The sequence below is a fragment of the Camelus dromedarius genome, chromosome 3 (genome assembly GCF_036321535.1).
Source record: "Camelus dromedarius isolate mCamDro1 chromosome 3, mCamDro1.pat, whole genome shotgun sequence".
Lineage (NCBI taxonomy): Eukaryota > Metazoa > Chordata > Mammalia > Artiodactyla > Camelidae > Camelus > Camelus dromedarius.
This window is the reverse complement of record NC_087438.1, coordinates 38,742,737-38,765,001: the sequence shown is the minus strand read 5'-3', so window position 1 is coordinate 38,765,001 and position 22,265 is coordinate 38,742,737. Positions and strand designations below refer to the sequence as shown.

The window sequence follows — 22,265 nt, the reverse complement described above, 5'->3', positions numbered from 1 at the left end:
TTATCCCATGCTGCACCTCTAATCAATTGAAAGGAAAAATCTGGGGTTTGGACCCAGGTGCCTGTAATTTTTAAAGGCCCCAGTATTTTCTCAAGGATAGTTGAGAGCCCCTAGTATCAACAGACTAGGGACGGAATGGGACAAAACTGAATTAACCTGGGGCATGAACCAAGTGTAAAGTCAACGCTGTTAATAAGAAATGTGAAACACTGGAATATAAGTGATTCAGAAGGTTATAAAATTCATAATCAAGGCTATGTCAGAACTGCCTCTACTACCTTGAGCCACTCACTTAATTTCTCTAAGACTTCTTTTTTCAGTTGGGAAAATTGGGGGCTCAGCTGGATAAATATAGGCAGGCCCCCATCAAAGCCCATCACCAACTCTGGCTAAGTGAACGGACTTGGACAGGCCTGGTTTCTCCCTCTGCCCAATGACAGTTCCAAGACTACCCACCTCTGAGGTTGTCACGAGACTGAAATAATACCAAGCTCCTAAAATGCCCAGCACAATTTCTAGAAAATAAAAAGCTTAATGAATTTTAAGCATTGTTATCAGGAAAGGTCCTTTCAACCTCCAAAATGTCAAAAATAGGCATCGGTTTTAAAAGCTGCATAATGGCAGTATTCGGATAGCAGGGTTAGGTATGCTTCTTCCACTTTTTCAAGTTTTCTGAAATTTTTTAATTGTTATACCTTAGACCAAAAATTTAATGAGTCCATGAATAACAAAGTGTAACAGTGATCACTTTCATTAATGCAGGTAATTAAAAATAGATTGCCATCACCATCCCCTTCAGAAGCTTAATGTCTCACTTAAGGTCTTGCTAGAGATCATGAATTTTTTCTGAAAGCTGTATTTCTTGTTCAAAAAAATTAGTCTTTTATGTCTTAATCATATTTTGTGATAGCAAAATCGTATAAAGCTAAGGACTTTTAATTGGTTACTATTGAGAATCCATAACTTTATACCTCAGAGCTGAGAGCTGAGTAGATACAACAAATCATGCAAAATAATATATAAATCACCACCACCAAATGTAGAAACAATCATTCCAACTTGAGTTTATTTAGGTAGCTATTCTTCCTTCTGACTAAAATCTCTAGGTATTGTTGTAAGAAAAATATATGTGAATATATGGTAAATATGAAAAATTAATCTGTGTATTCTTTATCTTTTTATTTCAAATAGTATTTATTAATCTCCAACTAATTGATCAATAAATTTGACTTGGACCTTGCTATTAGCTCCCTGAAATTCTAAGGATATCTAGTCTTTTTATGTAATTAGACACTTTCTGTAGTATCCTTATAACCTCTAAAAATCTAATAGAATTTCAGGATACTGAGAAACATATATGTAAAATATCGTTTAGTCTATGTTAGTAAGCTGTTTAATTAAATAAGTGTGTACTAAATAACCCTAAAATTGGAACCTTGAATAAAAACCAACTCTGTGTAATTTGTAGGCACAACGTATGATGCCAGAAAATAATCCTCGAATCTATTTAGGAAAGTTTGCTTATGATTAGCTTAATGACTCATAACACCTTGCAGAAGGTGGTTATTGCCCCAGAGGCTGCAGATTTTTTTTAGTGGCTTCATCACAGTTTTCATAAGTAGCCTTTTACTAGGGTATATGATCCGGAAAGCTCTACTAGAATTAAAAAAAAAAAAAAAAAAGCCTGTTAAACCCTGAACAATTTTGCCACTAATAGAGCATCTTCGGGGAAGCAGGTATAAAAAAAAAAAAAAGTCCAATAAGGGGCTGTTTGTTTATGGCCTTCTCTTAAGTCCAGTTGGGTACCACAAGATTATTTTGTTGACCTGACCGATAACTCCTCAAATGTTTAATACAGGCTAGAACATTCACCATTTAATGCTAAATATAATGATGCTTAAACTAAAAGACATTAGACATTAGATGTTTATGTCCCTTCAAGTGATACCAACATTATGTGGTCGAATATACCATAATTGCTTTCACCAGTAAGACAGAAGACAGTTGACGTCAGGGAAAAACGTTCATATAGCCCAAAGAATTCCCCCTTTTCCCAGAATGCTTTGGGGTTTGGAATTTCACACTAGATTCTTCTAGTGAAAAAGCCATAGCACTTTCAAACTAAAATCTTTTGCATAAAAAGTTTAGAAATGAAATGTAAGCAAAAGGAAGTAAAAGAAAATTCCCTATAATTCCAAACCCCAAAATAGGTACTATTGACATTTTACTTTAGACCCCTTTAGATTTATTTTTCTGTGCATATTTTCCTTCCCATAATTATTAAAAATGAGCCTCGCACCGTCTAAAGTGGTCAGAGGTCTCTTCCCAAGCCCGTCTCAGATTCTGCCCCTTTTTGAGGTCTCATTTCTTTATACCTGCATTCATCTCCAAAACATGAAAGGATCCCTCCCTGTTGTTTCCCAGTCATGGTTTCCTGTGAAGCTAAGATAATACAATCTTAAGTTATAAGAGAATTCAGAAAGACATGCAAGGTTGTATTCCACTTTGATGGACAGGGCTGAAACCTAAAATAGCATGCATAGATGTCATCTTCAGCAAAGATCCTACATGTTCTATTCCCAAGTCTAAAACACTGTCAAGATGAGACATTCTTGACACTTTTCCACTTCCAGTTTCTTATTTTTCCCCCTATAAGCTCAGAATCTTTTTGATCTCCAGAAAAAATCACAGCTCTAAATATTTTATTTGTTTCCATTTTGAAATCTCTTCCTGTGTTTATGTTGAAATCTTTGGGTTTGGGTATTTCCTTAGTCTGGGTGTTGAGAAGGGATCTGAATGCCACGCCATTCCAACATGATGCCACTTGGCAACTGGCCTTTTCCTCCCAAAGGTGTAGTCACACTTTGGCCAGAGTTCTTGAGGGGACCAAGAAACACCGAGGAGGCACCACACTGATGAAGTTCAGGAAACCCTGCTTTGTAGTCAGTTGCCTCTGGCCCTGCCTGTCCCATTATTTATGATACGACTACCTTGTAAAAGTCTAAGTCCACTAGAATTCTCACCCAGAGGTGTGCAGTGTTAAAAGAAGTGGACTCTTTAATTAAGAAAGAGACAGAAAATATCTAAATACTATCTTGGATCCCTGGAGAGACCTTCATGTCATTCAGACTAAGGAGATACCCCTAATTTTAACATGCAGGATGGGGACAGTTGAGTCATTTCACCCTTACTTTTACTGAGATACAGAACCTGGTGTCATTTTAGGGAAAATATACTGGTTATTAACCCTGTGGAACATTACGATTCTGCGGTAATTGGACATTATCAATTTTTTTGAATGCCCCTGTGTGTCTCTTCCTCATGTCACCCAGAAGAAGCAGTCTTTGGCCTCATCACTGAATCTAACGGGCTCTCCTTGCTGGGCTAGGAAAGAAGGAAATCATCACATTTTGGTGGCTTCTGCCTGTTAGTTTGTTTGTTTTGTTTTTTTTAATCCTTCATAAAGTAAATTTCAGTAGCATATTCTATGAATCTGAGTATTTTTTAGGTTGAACTATATGAAATCATCAATATTAAATCTTTGTTGATATATAAAAGAGCAATTTCATATGGTTTTATCCAAAACATAATGTGGAGAGGTTTTCTATCAAAATGACCTCTCTATCTTGTAAATAATCATAATTTGGCTCCAGGTTTTTGCTGGAGGCAAAACCAAGACAAGGAATTTTTTCTCCCTCCCCATTTCCCCCACTCCATCCACCCAAGGCCTGTGGCAACTCATGGTCTGTGTCTTAGTGCCATCTAGTGGTGTAAAGTGTATTTGGCGTGAAAAGCCTCAAATCTGTATCTTGTTATTTTTTAAGCAGGAGTTTTTAACAAGAATGTTATAGCTGCCTCTTTTTCTTAAAAAAACCCAATCTCCTCCTTACATTTTTTCAAGAATTTATTATTGTATAAGTGTACATTTCTTTTAGGGTAGTATGTTCAGATGTTTAACTTTTTAATGAAGCTCACATTTTCCTGCTATTTTCAGTGAATCTTATTGGTTAATAAATGTTTAGAAATACCTAGGGTAATCTTAAGATTACTGTGTGTAAATAGCATTTAATCCGTCTCATGGGCCAGTACGTCTCTGGGCAAAAATTTTCTATTGCAGTGTCATCTTTCTTTCCTAAAGTGTATTATTTTTCATTGTTTCCAATGTATTTTAATCTTGACTGATTATACTTTTGCTTGGAGGGGCAGAAGAAAGAGAAATGACCTTAATTTTCTAACCATTGAACTGTGTGGGAGAAAACCTCAGGGACCTTTTTGGTTAGCAAGCATTAAAGAACGAAGATTATAGGCGCATGAGAGCTCTGACTACAGCTCTTGAAGGGTTGAATGTGAGGTGGGAAGGAGGTGAGACTTGCTCTATAATAAAAGCAAAGAATAATTGAACGCTAACTCAGGGGCTTATGTAAAACTATTTCTAGTTCCCCACCCCCTCGCCCAGCCTGCAGCAGCGGGTGCCTCGCTCTTTGTGTCCTGCAATGCAGGTAAGAGCAGAAAAGACTGACACAGTGCATTCATGGTGTAAACGCCCAGGATCACTCAAACTCGGCCCAGGGCAACACCCCCTTGCGACATCTGGTTGGAACTTTCATTTTTCCCTTCTGCCCGTATCATGGGTGTCATAGTGCAGAAGGTAATAGTTAATACTTAATATAACATTTACAAAATATTATTCATCCTAGCATCATGACAGTAGTGTAACACTTATGCACAGAGGGAATGGTACATTCACAAGGCTATTTACTACAGCAGTGTTTGTAAAAGCAAAACGTAAAAGATCATCTAAAAAGTCAAATGGATAATGGCAACAGGACTGAGTGGAGGAGGAGCTGAAAGGGAAATTTCTTTTTCCAGTTTTCATTTGGAAATATTTCATCGACATAAGAGACTATCTCTAGCAACTTTCCAAAATATAAAGAATAATGCTAATATCAACAATTTAAGAAATAGAATAGGACCAATATTTTAATGCCCCTAAGTGTCCCTCCCCAATGTTGTCTACCTGCCTCCTCTCAGAAATAGCAATAATTTTGATTTTGTATTTGTTATTGAGGGAGAGACCATTTACTTTTGTTTAAATTCTATACCATATGACGATCTTGATTAGGTAAAAATAAATGTAAAGTTAAAAAATTAAATTTAAATTAAAACCCAAAATGAAAGACTCTAATTTAATATCTTTATTTTAACAGACTCAAAAACCTTTGTAGAGAATAACGGGGGGGGGGGGTGTATATCTTTCATGAAGTCATGCTGCCTTTCAGATGAGTGTAGAACATGAATTACCCCCGGTACTGTTTCTACGTGCCCAGCTGTCAGATGTAGTGCACTTACTCTAATTTATTAGAATGAAGTTCTGAGAATTCTGAGGTCAAAATTTTGCCTAGAACAAGGGTTGATTAGAGGGTGCAACAATCTTATTTAAAATGCTTTAGTAGCGTATTTGACATTCACTTCTTAAAGCATAAATTCCGCCTGCATGATTTCATGACAGTGGATCGTTTGTCAGATTTCTTTCTGCATCATTCAAGATTTCATGCCCAGTGAGACATCGTGGTTTGATGTCAGCAGTTGGCTATTTGAATACTCCGTCATGGGCAGTGTGACCTTTCCACACTGTGAGCTGTTTATATGTGATAATGAGCCAGGTTTTTCCAGTGACTGAGCTAATCATGGTTGGCATTTTAGGAAACACCGTTAACTCCTTCAAGGGAGAATGCTGTAGGTCACTGTCCTTGGCATACTCAGTACCCCAGTGACTTACCAGAATAAATGCCAATTTCAAAAATGTCAGAGACATTTTGGCCTTAGAATAAAATTTAGACCGACTTCAGTCTAGGTTGATGCCCAATAAAAAAATTCTGGAAACAGTTCTGGAACCCTTGAAGCAGTTATAACTCTGACACCTCCTCCCATATTCTCAAAGAGAAGTAAATTCCTTATGCACGTGCCACATCATTAGTCCTGCAGGACATCGCTGTAATGGGCTAATATTCACTGAGTGCCATCGGTTTGCCAGGCACTCTTCTTGGCACCTGATCTGTCATTTCCTCTCATCTTCACAACAAGCCTGTCAGGTAGATGTCAGCTCCCTGGTTTACAGGTGAGAAACTAAGGTTCGGAGAGATGACGGCACTTTTCTGAGTTCACGTTCACACGCTGAATATGTAACAGAGCCAGGCGGTCTGGGTTGTTATGTGGTACCTAACAAAGCACCTGAGATCTATGTTTGAGGTCAACATTCTGGTGGTCACCCAGATCACTCATGATCTCACCTAACGCAGGTCCCCCTCCTCCTGGGGGGAAACTTGCCCATTTTAAGAGAAAGTGAGTGGGGTAGAAGGAGATAGAGCTCTTGTAATTTCTCTTCCCCAGTCTTCCGATTCTTTGCCAATTTATAGTTTCACTAGAATTAGAAAAAGGAAGGGCTATAGAGGTAGAGGGACTCATGGTCCTGCCCTGTGTCTGTGGAAATGTTGTGTCTTTGTGTCAACAAATTTTTTTGAATGTTTTCTAGGGGCCAGGCTCTGTGCACATACAGGGTGGTCTCATTTTATTTGTGACCTTATAATTATTTTTTTAACTTTTTATTTTGAAATAATTTTGGATTTACAGAAAACTTGCTAACGCAGTACAGAGAGTTCCCATATGCTCTTCATCCACCTTCTCCTAATGCTAGTATCTTACAGAATCATAGTGTGATGATCAAAACCAGATAATTAACACTGGTGCAATACTATTAACTGAACTTCAAACTAAGCATTATATAAATTTCATCAGTTTTTCCACTAATTTGTTTTAACTTTGTAAGTGACCTTATAATTCTTGATTCAGATAACCTTAACAAAGAAAAGGATCTGTTTAGTAGCTAGAATAGCCATGTGGCTAAAGTGAAAAAACAATTAAAATTTACTTAGCTTGCTGACTTCAAGATTATGACATTCTTGGTGAATTTTTGAAGAGAACTTGAGGTAACTTTGTTTTCATATTGCCCCCAAAGTAAGACTTGCTTACTATTTTATATTACACTATTTACATTTGCACAAAATGCAGCAGCACTCATTGTATATTGCCAGGGACATGTAGTGGCTGAGGAACCCAGGAATACTGTGGAAACTGCTGCTACTGTCACCTTGTTCATAGACGTTGAGGAGAAATGTCTGGAAAATCCTTAAATCTGGCCTCTCTGGATTTCAAATGGATACATCTGAACTGTGCTAGGTGCTAGAAGATTCTTCAGTAGTATATGAAACCAAGTTGCAAGCAATATCAATTTTTCACTTAACAAACCATTTTTTACAATCACCAAACCATTTCAAATTCCATTAGAGAAGGCCCTATTTCAAGAAGTTTAAAGAATTCTTTTCTTTGTTGTAGGTCTTGGCCAGCCTTCGAACCGTACGAAACAACTTTGCTGCATTGACTAATTTGCAAGACCGTGCACCTAGCAAGTAAGTTATTTTTTTTACCCCCTCCTTCTGGCTGACCTTTCATACAGTGTTTCCTGAATTTGATTGAACTCAAGGCAATATATTAGATTTCTCTGAATCGTCGCCATGTTCTCTAACCATTTACACTAAATCATATGATGTCCTGTTAATTTTCTATAAATACTTTGTAGTGATGCTTCTAATATCAGAAGTGAAACAGGATGACAAATAAATGTGGTGATTCCATCTGTCAGAAATCACCTGGTGTAATCAGTCCTCTGCCCAGTTATTTACACGCAGGGTAACTTTATAGTTTTGGCTTACTTCATAAAGCAACCATGGGCAAATAATGTCTTCAAGCCATAAAGCCAACCCAAAGTCAGCCTCTTAATTCTAAAGCAACCATTACTTGGAGAAGCGTCATATCATAGCAAAGGTCTCTAATTCTCCTGCTGTTACTGACTCAGATCAGCAGCATCATGGAATAATTAACAAAATTGGAATTTATGGAATAAATTGGGATTTATGGAATATCAGAGATTTATGATTGGAATTTATGGAATAATGGGAAGCATTTGAAAGAGAGAAAGCTGAGATGAAAAATAATTATCACTTGGGCATTCTAATATAGGTGGAAAATGCAAAAAAAATTAATTTTCCAAGATTAAATGGATGACTGATACGTCATTCAGATGCAATTATTGTGACAATTTATTATGAACAATAAAATATTATCATTAAAATACCAGCTCCAAAGAATTTTCCAGGAGAAAAGAAAACACATTTCTTTAAATCTGTATTAAGAGGACAGTGAATAGAAATTTACTTGGAATTATAACTTATCTAAGCATATAAAATTTTGTTGTAGCTACAACTTCTTAAAGAATGCAAAATCTAAACTTTCCATCCCATGATAATAGAATTGACCTCCCGAATTCACCTTTTCTGTGATTAAAAAAAAAATCTCTGGTCATTATGCACACACTTCCCCCCCGTGATAGAACAAGGTTTGTTTGTTTTTTTTAATCACTATAAATGCCGCAATGCAGATAATCTGAATGGAACCCAGAAGCTTCCGTTGATGGTCTTGTTTTTCAGGTAGTGAAATTTTGCAGTCCTTCCTCAGCCTAAGCATCTCTCACTTTCTTCTTCCCCTCCTCATCCACCAGGTTAACTGCAATTCATTCTTTAGGTCACAGTTTAAATATAATTTCTTTTAGAGCATTGTCTCTAAGGCCCAACATGCACCTACACCCACAGGTTGGTGGCCCAACCTGGGTGGTATCCCTTTACGTCACCACCTGATTGCATCCTGTGCTTAACCCCTGTTTTAGCACATTTCTCTCTGCGTTCCAGTTGCCTATTTGCTTATCTGGATGCTCCTTAAGAATGACGGTTCCCAGAGAGCAGGGATTGTGTCTGGTTTACATTTGTATTCCCAGTGCCTAGCATGATATGACCCCTGCACAGAGTAATCACTGTACGCGTGCATCCTGGCTGGAAGGGTGACGTGGTGATGCAGCAGGTGAAACTGAGGCTGTGCTTTGAACTGTTTGTTCATTACCAAGCATGTCTTCTCTGTTCAGTGGCCTCTTTGGGGCATTTGGCACTTGTAGTCCAAGGTGCACTCACCTCCTATGGAAAGTCTCAGCCCTGCAGGAGAAATGAAATGACTGATGTCCCTTCAAAACTTTTTTAGCCTCAATTTTTATCCAGGAAATTGAGATTTTTGTCTTTGAAAAGTAAACAAGAAACTTTATAACTCATTGACTAGTTCTTTTTACACTTTCTTCAGCTTTGGTCACTTGGGTGCCAGCATCTATGTCTGCGGCAGGCAGACACTTGTTCAGCAGGTGGGAAGGCATCAGACTGGCCTTTCTGTCTCCAGAGAGACCATCTGAGGCTCAGTCTACGTGAGACAGATATTTTTAACTGACTTACTGGGACAAAACAGATTAAAATGGAAAAGAGCAACTAGAGGAGGATAGAAAATCATAGTTTGTGCCTGAACTTGACTTCCTCTATTATGCCCTGGAGACATCTAACCAGATTCTGCCAGGGTAGGTTTGTACCTCCGTTACTGATTCAAATCCAGTCAACCTCTTTGAGTATCAGAACAGTAGGACTCAATCTACAGACAAACTATTCTGTTCTGTGATAGTAAAATGGATATAACTGGTGCATCATGTGATGACCCGAAGAAACCAGAATTGCCCTTCAGGCTACTCCCAGTGCCACTAGAACACTCCCAAGCTCACCCCTGGGCTTCGTGGAAGGCACGTGCTATCTTGCACAACCCGCCCTTTCTCTTCGCTGCAAGAGAGGAGTCTAGGAAGGCTGCTTCTGAAGCCCCACATTCCCTGCAGGTCCTCGCTTGCCCGCGGCTGACATTTATCAACTTGCTGCCGGCTCCTATCCTCTCGAATTTTCTTGCCCTTGAGATTTTCCATTCCAGAAGTGAGTTCTGGCTCATTCTTCATTAAATGACTTATCGCTGAAGCCACGGATCAAACGATTGATATTTTCTGCATGTCGTTACTTGTTGAAAATACCAAGTTCCCAAGTGCCAGTTGTAGGATTGATGATAAAAGATTAAGCGGAATGAGTCAATGGTTTGGTTTTCCAAAACTATAGAAACATTTAAAAATAGCTGTTTGATATCTTCCCCAGACAAAAATCAATGCTTTTGAAATTTTCGCAGAGCAAGGACTAAAAAGGAATAATCATTCTATCCATGATGTGAATAATAAACTCTCAGCAAGAAGATAACTATTAGTCTATAGACCAAAACTATTTCAGGGTAGCACCTTTAAACATTTACCTTTCTTTTTTATGATGCATTAAGTTTTCCCCCATTTGATTTCATAATAAAAACTGAAGTGATCCATAAGTAAACATTGGTGCGTTTTTAATCAAACACAAAATTTCAACCCCAAACTGATATCAGTAAATTTAAGAGCAATGAGACAGAGCCAGATGCTGATGGGAACCAAGTCGGTTGGAATTTCAAAAGCACTAGAGCACTTCCCCATGCATTTCCCAGCCCTGCTAAGAGAGGTGTCATCTCAGGAAGGCAGATCTGACCAGGGCCCTGCAGGAACCTGCCGTCTGTGTTGGTGTGTGGCTGTTTGTCCAGGCTCCACAAAAGCATCCTGAAAACAAGGCAGCGTGGCTGAGTGCAGGCCCTCGAATCACATAGCTTTCGTTCAGATCTCAGCTTTCTGACTCTGAGGAAGCGATTTCACTTTCCAACGCTGTGGTTTCCTCGTTGGTAAAATGGGAGCAGTGAGACTACCTGCATTATGGTCTGTTGTGAGGACTGAATGAGATAGTTCATCTAACTCTCGCTTAGCACAGTGTCTGATGTACAGTAAGTGCTTATTAAGTGTTAGCCATGACTAAAAATACCAAGACAAACAAACCCAAAAAATGAAAACAAAAGTTTTTTAGACATCCTTGAATGTACATATTTTTTAAAGTTTTTTGAAAAAGATCACCATATTTCAAGAGCTTTAAATTACAAGTAACAACTTTATAAAGTTACATTTCAAAAAATCTTAACGGAGATTCCATAAATGATATTCTCTTCGACTTAATTTAATAAGCACTGGATACATCATGCTGGGCTCTGTAGGGAATACAAGTTAGTCACATAGCATTTTTTCTTGTTTTACCTCAAGGGGTTTATAATCATCTTGTGGAACTTGGCAAACATCTGCAAAATTAGAGAATATAAAATAGAATTGATATAGGTACCATTGATTTATAGTATTTCTAAAGTCTCTGTAGCATCTGTTTGAACACGTCATTAATATACCTCCCTAGCAAATGTATCAGAGATGATTCTCAATATAAGAAAGCAGAAAGGAAAAAGTTTAAGTAGCTTCTCCACGTGTAATACAGTTTACAAGGAGTCACTCACTTTTGATAATGTACAGGCAATCATGAGAATTTATGCCAAAAAAAATTAAAGTTTCTTAACTCTGTATTAGAGAAACCGATTGTAGATTGAATTTTTCAAATTCAGAAAGTCTGTGTTTGCTCTAAAAGCCTGGGCTTAAATGGATATGGTCAACCAATAAGAACTTTCTCTTCTATCATGTCCTGTGACATTTACATCAAACTTATTTACCCCAAAATCTATCACCATGAGGTTTAGCTTTTTAAAATTTTTTTTGATATTTGTGGTCTGAACTATAGTACAAAGCGTGCCTAGGAATTTGTCTGGCTAGTCTGAAAGTTATCTTCATTTGCATGTTTGAACTTAAAAATAATCCTTAAATTAAAATATCATTTTTGAAATGACCAGAGAATCTTCACCCTGACAAGTACCATATATTTACTGCTCTGTATTTTTCTCTTTTGTCAGAAGATCACCCATGTGCAACCAACCATCCATCAACAAAGCCACCATCACAGGTAAGAAGGATCTGGGAGCTTACTCTTCTCATGTCTACAAAGAAACTGTATTTTCCAAGATTCAATCTAATATTAGCACCATTTTTTTTTCTGCAATTCTAAAATATCTAAGAAATCAATCCTTTCTTGTCTATATTACCATTTCTCTCGTTGATCTCACAAGCTGTCCATTTAAGTTATTGGAAAAATTAGTGATGTGTCACTTTTGAAAACCAGTCAAATTTGTGCTCTTACGAAGTGTAACGTTGCTCTGGGCATTTGTATTTTGAGAGAGAGCTTTACCTTCAAAACATTGACCATGTTGTTTCCAAGCTTGTGTTGTCAGCATAATGATAATAGACAGTAGCTTGGTTTCATGAAAGTCAAAGCATAAATAGAAGATACCTTCTTGGTGAATCAACATCCCAGTTGTCTGTAGGAAGGAATGGCATTCCAGTACTCCTGATTTAGATGCAGAGAGTTGAGATTTAATTCAGTTTGAAAGAGGAGAGAAGTAATTATACAATACAGAAAAGTTCAATGAGATCAAAAGAACAGATGTTTGGGGAAAAGAAGTAGAAGGAAGAATAAGGGATATAAAGGCCAAAAGAATAAAATTACCCCAATTCCTATTAGTCTATTTTAGACATTGGACTTGACCCCAACTGAACCAAAAACAGAACAAATGATCTCATTTTGGTGAACCTGAAACCAAATTGAACTCATTTAATCACTTCTTGAAACCCCAATTGGTTAATTAAAATAATTGCCTGGAAAAGAAAACCTATGTTTTTTTAAATTATTACCAGAAGAAAATTAACATATTCTCCAAAGTAGACCAATACTTCACTTGATTCAAGTGTCTTCCTTGGACTCCAACTCATAATATGCTGAGGAGCTCATTATTACATAAGTGACTGCACTTTGCTTGAGAGTTAACTTCATCATGTCCAGTCAGGACCTGTCAACCGGGCTTGTTGTTGGCCACCACATCACAGTGATTCTGGAACAGTTGTTAGTGTTGGTCTTTCCTGAATGTCTTTCAAATGGGATTTGTGTTTCATGGAATATTGCATCATTGGTACTCTTTTCCATGTTGATCTTTCAAGAGCTTATTGGTGATGGTTTTCAACTGGCATTTCATAGTCTATGTTCAGTTTACCCGTTTCCTTCTTGGCATCAGTCAAGAGATGAACAATCACGGAAGTTCCTATATATGACGATAAGTTCTTTGAGTAACAGTTTTTCTTCTTCAGAAACCCCAATTCAATATACAAGAGCCCTAGCTAAGATGGTGGTGTGGAAGCAGATGCCTTTTTTTCTGTGCACTTACCTGTGTTGAGAGTCACGCAGGCTGACTTGTGTGAGCATCTGTCGGGGGTCTCTAGTGAGAGAGACCTCACAGAACCTGGTCCCCAGCCTTGCTCTGGACACTCGGTCTGACCCCTGTAAAGAGAGACACCCCCCTCATTTTTTTTTTTTTTTTTTTTGCAATAAGCCAGACTCCTCTGACGTTGCGGTTCATGCAGAACTCAGTGCTATTTTGGTCCCTGAAAGCTTTTGTAGCTTGAGGTCACATATGAGCCAACCCCACAGAGCATCCTCCCAGAAGAGCAGGTGCAGGTACGAATGGAGATTGTTGTATTCAACAAGAAGTGGTGGGTGCTCCGTGGTCAGGGCAGCTGTCCTGCCACCCTGCAGATGTCTGGCACTGATTAAAGAGAGAGTAGCGGCACTCAGAGAGTACAGACTTGGTCTCGAACACATGTGAGAGACCCCATAGGAGCCCCCAGGAATTTCCACATACTCCAAGGAGCAATACCAGAGGGAACTATAAACCACTGAAATCTGGGCATCCATCCAGGTTACAGTGGCCTTGTTTGTACCCACATGATGTTGACCTGAGACCTAGGGGACAGTGGGGCTATAGAAATATCTTATCTAGGAAGGGAAACTAATTAACTGTCATTAACTGCTTTGTGCAGCTGTGTTCATCACAAAGCACAACAGGAAATGAACTGACTAGAGAATGGAAGTCTTTTTCCTGCCCAAGCATAGCAAATCAAGGGAAAAAAGTGTATGAGGGGGTGGAGAGATGAGAGCACTAGCAAGGGACATTCCCCTCTCTGAGTTTATACTGAAAAAGTGGGCCCTTAGAAACATAAATCATGTGGACCTGGAGATCATCATTCTAAGTGAAGTCAGCCAGGAAGAGAAAGAAAACTACCATATGATATCACTCATATGTGGAATCAAAAAAAAAAAAAAGGGACACAAATGAACTTATTTACAAACCAGAAACAGACTCACAGACATAGAGAAAAAACTTATGATTAACCAGAAGGGAAAGGGGGTGGGGAGTGATAAATTGGGAGTTAAAGATTTGCAGATACTAACTACTATATATAAAATAGATAAACAATAAATTTACACTGTATAGCAGAGGGAACTATATTCGATATCTTATATTAACCTATAATGAAAAAGAATATGAAAGTGAATATATGTATGTAGATGTATGCCTGAAACATTATACTGTACACCAGAAATTGACACGTTATAAACTGGCTATACTTCAATTTAAAAAAAAGCATAAATCATGATGACAGTAGTCGTGAGACTTGGATAGAAGACTAAGCCCCACAGATAAGGAGGTGCTTGGGCATCTCCTCCCTCAGCAGCTGACTGCTAGGACCTGCCTCCATGTTCACTCCCCCTGCTGTTGGAACTCAGCAGTATTCTGCAGTGGTCCCTGCAGGGGTGGAGAAGAGGGTTAACGTATGTCAGTGGAGCACCCTAGAAGATGAACTTGGCCTTCTCAGGAAATTTCTGAGGGTCTAGAGGAACAGTGTAGCATATAGTTAAGTTCACGGTTGGTCCAGAAGGCCGCTGTGGTGCACAGCTCCAGGGTGACGCCACAGAGCATCACTGACCACTGACAAGTGCTCCTGGTAGTGTGCAGTGGGGGCGCTCCGCTTGTCCAGAATCCAAACCATGTTCTATCGCGATAGGTGTGTGACCCGGGGCAGGGTACAAACCCTTTCCCTGCTTCAGTTTTTCCATTTACAAAAGGGTGATCATACTTCATATGGTTATTGCTAAATTAAATGAGTTCACGTGTGGGATGCGCTTAGCATAGAGTCAGCACTCAGTGCATCATTTTATTTTGTTTTGTTGTTGTTTTTATTTGGGTATTGTTCTTAAGATTCATTCTTTATGTAGAACTAGGGGTGATGGAAAGAATAGGCCAGAGAGATTAAGAAGGAAAGGGAAGAGTGAGAGAAAGACAAACTGGCGAGGTTATAAGAATGAAAGTTATGGACCCCCCAAAAGTGATCACAGTGGACACACTTCCTTTGTGCCTGTTAAAAATGGGGCCTCCAGTCGCTCCCAGCGCTGTGTCTCGTCCTCTCAGCTCAGCCGCAGACGTTAGTGCCTTTGGGATGTGGATGATAAACTGTTGTTCAGGATTATTTTCAAAACTGAAGAACTTACTTTTGAGTCACAGAGTGTGAAGAGAGAAAATTAGCTCTCTGTAACTTCCCCCATAAGTTACCTCTTTGAGTTTTTAAAAAGAAGAGTACAGTTCATACTCTGCTTTCTACAACTCTCCCATAGAACTTAGGATATACCTTGGAGGTTATTCCATTTGACATGTGTTCAAGCCTGGAAAGTTCAATTTTATATCATGAGGGCTCAAGCATGTTCGTTCCTTGCCATCTTGTATTTCCATATGTAATAGGTAAATACAGCAGTTTAACAGGTTTTACAAATAAAGCTTCCAAGTGTGCATTGATGAAAGAGCCCGTCCGACAGAATAGCTATTTTGTTCTTTAGCATGACATGACAAAAAGGCAGTGTGTGGCATTTGGGACTTGAGTGCAGGCCATGTCTCTCTTGTTCACTTTATTTCCTCGTTTGAAGAATGGAGATAGGAGTCCCTCACTCTCAGTGCTGCTGCAGGAATTCAAGGAGATGTGTTAGATGAGGAACAGAGCCTGTCACGAGCAAGTCACCAGGTATTTCTTCCTGCAACCCTACTCTATGCCTGACGTTTTGTTGTTCTTCCTGAGGCTAATTTAAAGCTGGTGGAATAGAGGAGGAGGACGTTGATGATGTGTCGACTTTCCTGATGCATTTCATTTATGATTTTGTCTGCAAACAGTAATGGCAGGACATGTTTAGGAATCCCTGTGTTAACTCAGCAAGGCTCACCTGCGTAGGTGCTTAAAGGATGGTGACCAGCAGAACTAGAGCGTGTGTTAGAACCTGAGAGGGCAGCAAAGAGTCAGAGCTGCCCGAGCCATACCTGCACGGTGACGCTGAGCCCTGGTCCTGGTGCAGAGCCCTGCCTCTTAGGGCACAATCAGTCTTTTGAACATTTCATGTTCAAATGATGTTAACTCAAGAAACGTGTTCCTCGGCCATCTCATGAAAACTTGTCGGGTCTTCACGGTATCATTTTGCAATATATTGGTAATGTCCATATTTTCTGTGCCTTTAATCATCTTTCAATTGAGGATTTTCATGCAAGAATGTAACATAGAGAAAATGCACTTAAACTTCTCTATTTTGAAGATGAGAAAACTGAGACCTAATGAAAGAAAATGCTACCTAGAGGCACAGCCAGGAATAAATACAGGATTCCTTTTTCCCAAAGCTATGGTCCTTTTCACACCTCTATAATATCACCCGTCAGATTAGGGTAGCCTTCAGATCCACCGTTGAAGTGTATGTTTTGGAGAAAGTAAAAGAAATATTAAAGGGTATCGATTTCTGAGTAACAGATATAGCATTGGGGGTTTTTTTTTGTACGTGGACTCGGAAGTTACAAAGTATCGTGTCCCAGTTTCTCATTGGACAGGTCACTATATTTAAAGCTATTTTTATTATATCCATGGGTTATGTCTTAGGGCCCTCAGATAAGTAAAGATTGGCAGCCTAAAGAGAAAATCCAAGTTCTTCTCTCCAAGCAATAAAACTAGTGCCTACTCTTAACCTGTAGAGGGAGACACATAATGCAGAGACAAGTATATAAAATAACACAAAAGTAGTTTTAGTCCAAAAAAACTTTTGGGATGTCTCCACTCATATGTTTTCGCCCTGAATGTTCATAGCTCCTTTTTTTAAAAAAAAAAAAAAAAAAAGAGTGCATTCTAACTAGAATTTAGTCAATTGGTATGTAGAGGATTGAAAAAGTAACCTATCCAAATGTAATAGTTAGTCAAAACACCACAAAAAGAAACTTAATCTCGTATGTTTATCATTCTTCTAAAGCCCAAAGAAGTTTCTAAAAGCCAGTGAAGGAAAACAAAGATTTTTAACTGGAACAATTATTTTGCTATTATCTGGACTCTTCATTTAACACCGTGCTTACCAAAGAAAGGGAAATAAGCAGCTGTTTTATGGCAACAGTAATGATGCTAGCGACTTTTGTAGTAGGTCTACCTTTTAAGTCTGTGTGTGTGCGTAATAAAAACAAGTAGCATATAATGTGAAAAGAAATACATATATAACAGATAGTATTTGGAAGCAAGAGCCACATAAAGAAGGCAAAAGGGATCTAGGAGAGAGAAATATGTAAGGCCTAGGGGACATTGAACTAGAAATGAGTGTTAGGGCAGCCTGCACGGAGGAGGACGAAGACCCCGCCGTTACCAGGGAAGTCCCGCCCTAGTTCCTCACCAGCCACCAGCAACACCAGCTGCGTGCTCTTTCCTCCTTTTCTTTTAACAAGAGCAAAGATGGTGGCGATGCTTTCATAATTGCAGAGAGTGAGTGCACAGTAAGCTTTTTTTTTAGGAATGTGATTGAAGAATGCCGAGTACACATTATGTTTAATAGCTTTAATAAAAAATTAATAAAGATTGTGTATGTGAGTGTTTAGACATTGCCTTTGGTGGGGGGAGTTTTTTTGCTTGTTTTACTTTTGTATCTAATACATCTAATGACTGTGGAGTGTTCTAAATATTTTGAGCCAAAGGAGTTTACTTTGACAAAAATCCCCACATTAAAAAGACTTTTCCGGGAAAAACACTGAACTAAAAATTTGCTTAAGTGCATGCAGTATGACTGTTTATTACTTAAATTTATGATCTTTTAGAGGGGTCAGGGTCCATTTTCTTCCTTACATTCTAACTTGTTTTACCTTCTTCAGCTTTTATTTAGATAAGTAGAGTTATATCTACTAATCTGTTAAAAGATCAGGTCTGACGGTCATTTTTGGACCAGAAATTGATTTAAGTTATACTTGGCTTTCTAAACAGTGAAATTAAGTGAATGTCTTAATCATGGGAAAATATAATTTAATTGTATCTCTATTGCCCAAATATGTGCTCTGGTATTTTGTTATAAATTTAATTGAAATAATTAAAGGAAACTGCATATTCATTTGGTCAGAACAGCAAAATGGCTATGAGTGAAACCATAGAGGTTGAAAAGCCAGCTTTCCTCTTACTAGCTATGTAATCTTGGTCAATTTACTGAAATTCTCTAAGCTTTCATTTTCCCATCAGTGAATTCTAAGTCAGTGATTAGTATAGTGCTTGGTATCCAGACGTAGTCAACAAATGTTAGCTATCATTTATTGCTATAATTTTAGTATTATTATTATTGTCCACTTGGGCAACAAATATTTTCTGTGCATCTTATATGTGGTATGCAATAAGGTAGGTGTTGAAAATAAAAAGATGAGTAAAACGTGGCTGCCGGCTTCAGGGAAGTCACACCGGGAGAAGGAGCCATGAATAATTAAGTGCCAGCTTAGCATCATGATTGAAGGGAATTCAAATGCCTGTATGTATCTGAAGGGGAGGGCAGGTGGTTCTACCTAGAGTCAGCTCCCTGCTGAACTTTGAAGAACGTGGAGTTCTCCATATGGTTAGGAGGAGATCACCTCCCACCAAGGGACCAGCAACAGTGAGCTGTGGAGGCATGGAGTGCTGGTCCAGCGCCAGGGACTGGGAACACTAAAGATCAAAAGGACTTGAAAGTATATGGGGGCAACAGAGCGGGAGGCTCCAAGAGTAGATTAAGGCAATTAGAAGCCAATATAAAAAATGACGGACTTTTCTTTTATGGGCAATAGAAAATCATCAGCCATTTCTAAGCAGAGAAGTATGTTAGAATGACAACGTTGGATGCTGGATAGAAAACAGAATGAAAAGAAGAAGGACTTGAGGCAGCTTCATACTCATCAGAAGACCATTCATTGCAGGCCAAGTACACGCTGAAGATAACGTGGCTCTGAACTGGAGTGGTGGTGACGGGTGTGTGGATGAGGAGATGGGTTCACAACTCTTTCCAGGGAGAGACTTGAGCAGACTTGGAGGTTGATTGAAGAGTGAGGGAAAAGAAGTGAAAAATGAAGTCACATACATAGATGTTCACCCCAGCATGAGGTTTATGCACAAAAGACTGAAAACAACCTGAGTGCTAAGCAATACGTGAATTCTATTTAAGTATGAAACATTCCATCATAAAAAATTGTAGATACCTTAATTAGGAGAAAAATTTAATAATGTAGGAAAATGCATCTAGTTTAAATAAGTGAGCAATAGGCACACATTTAATGCATTTTAATTATGTATATTGGATTTAATTTAAGACATTTTTAGATGTTGACTAGTAACTCGCCAAGGCAGATAGCTGGACCATGTTATATAGAATCTGATGACAAACATGCATCTTTCTGATCACAGTTTTCTGTTTGCCTCCTCTCCCTAGAAAAGATACTAATGAGACACTGCCTAATGATATCTCAATATTAGAGTGCCACAGTAGAGCCTTCACTGTATTTTCAAATAATAATAATATCCCTTGTATAGGATGGCACTCTACCTGGTGATCGTTGAGTTTATGACAGGACAGTTCTTTTATCCTCCAACTGATCAGAAATGCTGCCGTGAAAACAGAGGATCTGTAGTCACCGAAGTCCTCTCAGCCCATATCCCTTCCTCACCACCTAGAGTTGAAAAGCCCGGCACGCCCCAAACCTGCCTGATGTGTGGCACCCCCAAGGGATACTTGGAAGTAAACACTAAAAGACAGATTCCCGGATAGTCCGGAACAGAATCTTTGGGCTAAGGCTCAGGATCTAGATTATTAACAGGCGCTCCCAGATGAACCGCGTGATCCACCAAATCGGGCAGAATAATCAAGAGCTGAATGGAGCAGGTGTGAGCACTGCTCTGGACAGTGTTGCCATTGAGTTGCTGGAATGTTGCTGGAAAATCACTGTCTTTCTGGAAAGTGTATATGGTGACACCCACACCCCCATCTAACAGACAGAGCAGTCCAGGGTAAACAAGATAGCATGCTTGAAGTGCTTCGCGATTAGCGGGAGGAAATACAAGGTGACATTATTATCTGTGCAGTTCTCGTCATCATGGTCGTCATCCTCTGGGCCTTCATCCCTGTTATCTCTCAGAATATATACTAATTTTCATTAGCTTGCTCCTGCCCTGGAAGAGAGTGAAGTGTCACGTCCATGTTTGTGTATGGAGTGGGAGTGAGTTTGGGAAACGTTAAGTTTAGTCACTGTATTCTTTTTGTCTTCTCAGACACAGTACCCAGTCTCCTTTTTAAAAAAAACAACAAAAGCTGCATTCTTAAGTCACTCCCTTTATCCACAAAGTACTTCCCACCCATGTAGGCGTTAAAAAATATTCTAAGCACACTCAGAAGTACAAGACTGCGGTGGGGCAAAACAATGAAAATTCCTTTGGGTCTAATTTCCCAAATTTTCTTAGTTGAGTGTTACACTGAATTATTTAACTCTGAATAAGTGAAGATTTCACTCACAGCCTTCTTCCTTCCACTTTCTCAGAAAATATTTTTTTAAAAATTGGATCTCTTATTAATACTAATATTAATAAAAGTTGACATTTTCTGACATTTGGTATGTATTTAAGACTTTACATGCATAATCTCTTTTAAATCTTACGATAATTCAATATATAGCTGCAAAGGACAAAGTGTAGGTTAAGTCTGACTCAAAGACAGAACGTGAAGGCATCTCTGCCTTAAAATGTGCTGATAAACACACAGAAACACACGCAGCCTGCCATCATCTTCTTCTCCCAAAATGTATTCCCTATAGATTTCTTTTTTTGTTTTGTTTCTTTCTTTTTTGTAAAGAGGAGAGAGCAGAAAATACGCCCATGTCATGTATCAGTGAACAGATGTGAGTGGAGGGAGGACGGAGGACGGATAAGACTTACTGAAACAGAGCAGAAGTCAGATATATAAACTAAAGGAAGGATTCCTTCCTGCGAGGAGGAATTCCTCAACCTGTCTTCAGTTCCCACAGTCCTCTTCCTGACTCATCTGAAGTGCCTGTCATCATGCCCATGCCCAGGGCTGGAGGGTAACAAGGAAAGGGCCCCACGGTCTGTGTGAGCAGTGAGGCAGATGGAGGATGTCAGCAGGTCCAGGTTAGGGCTGTGTTTGAGTCTCTGTGCTCACCTTGATTCTAGACCCCTCACTGTCAACCTCTGCGATAACAGCTTCTACCTGGGATGCTGCTCCTCTTTTCTTTATGTTTAGACTTGCCATCAGCTCTTCATCTCCATTGTCATTTTCTTGGGTACCATTTTCTAGCCATGACTTTCCCTAGCTCTCTCTGTCCTCCAAAGAGGACATATCCTGTGCTTTTTAGTGTGCCATCTTTCTTTGTCATTCTTTTTTGGCATTGCTGGCACTCTGAAAGTATTTCTTAATTCACTGTATTCTACGTGCCTGGCAAAACAAATGGTTGCTCACGTCTTTTTTTTTTTTTTTCCTGGATATGTTTCTGATATTTGCATGTTGCACACTGAATTGTTCACGTGGAGAACTTCACTTATGCGTGTCTTCCCAGGTTTGCTTCTTCACTCAGTCAGTCTCTTGGATGTGAAAGATTGTGCTTGGGCTCTCAGGACCCAGTGAACTTTAGGACTGTTATCCTTGAGGCCTGTGGAACGTCAAATGATAAAATGTGTTCTGTTAAATGACAGAGAATGATTAAGCAAACAGAAAACAAAGGGTTTGTAAATGAATGGATAAATGAGTAGATAAAATAAGGAAAAGAAGAAGAAAGGGAGGGAGGAGGAAATGGGTCAGGCTGAGATCTTTTTCTGGAGAGAACAAGGAAGCTGTCTACACTATGACATAGCTTAGAGACCAGAAAGAGTCTGGGGAACGACTTCAGGATCTTAGGGGAAACTTAGCGACACAAGCATGCAAAGAGTGAGAGAGGAGTGGAAGAAGAAAGGTTGTCTGAATTGCCAAGGCGGGAAATAGCAAAGGACAGGTCGGGGAACTGAGACCCCAGCAGACGAAGAGGTGAGGGCCCCTAAGATGCTTCCTGAGTCTCTGACTGCAGTCACTGTGCTGCTGAACTAAAATTGTTCATGGAGCAATAGATCTAGGCTTTCTCTTCCA

General features: G+C 39.1%; 1 protein-coding gene across 6 annotated transcripts in view; it reads left to right on the top strand.

Moving 5' to 3' along the window:
* The window catches only part of PDE4D (phosphodiesterase 4D), a 1,287,753-nt gene that overhangs the window by 1,102,889 nt on the left and 162,599 nt on the right, over positions 1–22,265 (top strand). For all 6 annotated transcript variants that reach the window (XM_010974890.3, XM_031445608.2, XM_031445617.2 and 3 more), the window contains 2 exons: positions 7,393–7,466; positions 11,815–11,864. In XM_010974890.3, the coding sequence (XP_010973192.2) occupies positions 7,393–7,466; positions 11,815–11,864 (124 nt within the window). The remainder of the gene's footprint in view (positions 1–7,392; positions 7,467–11,814; positions 11,865–22,265) is intronic.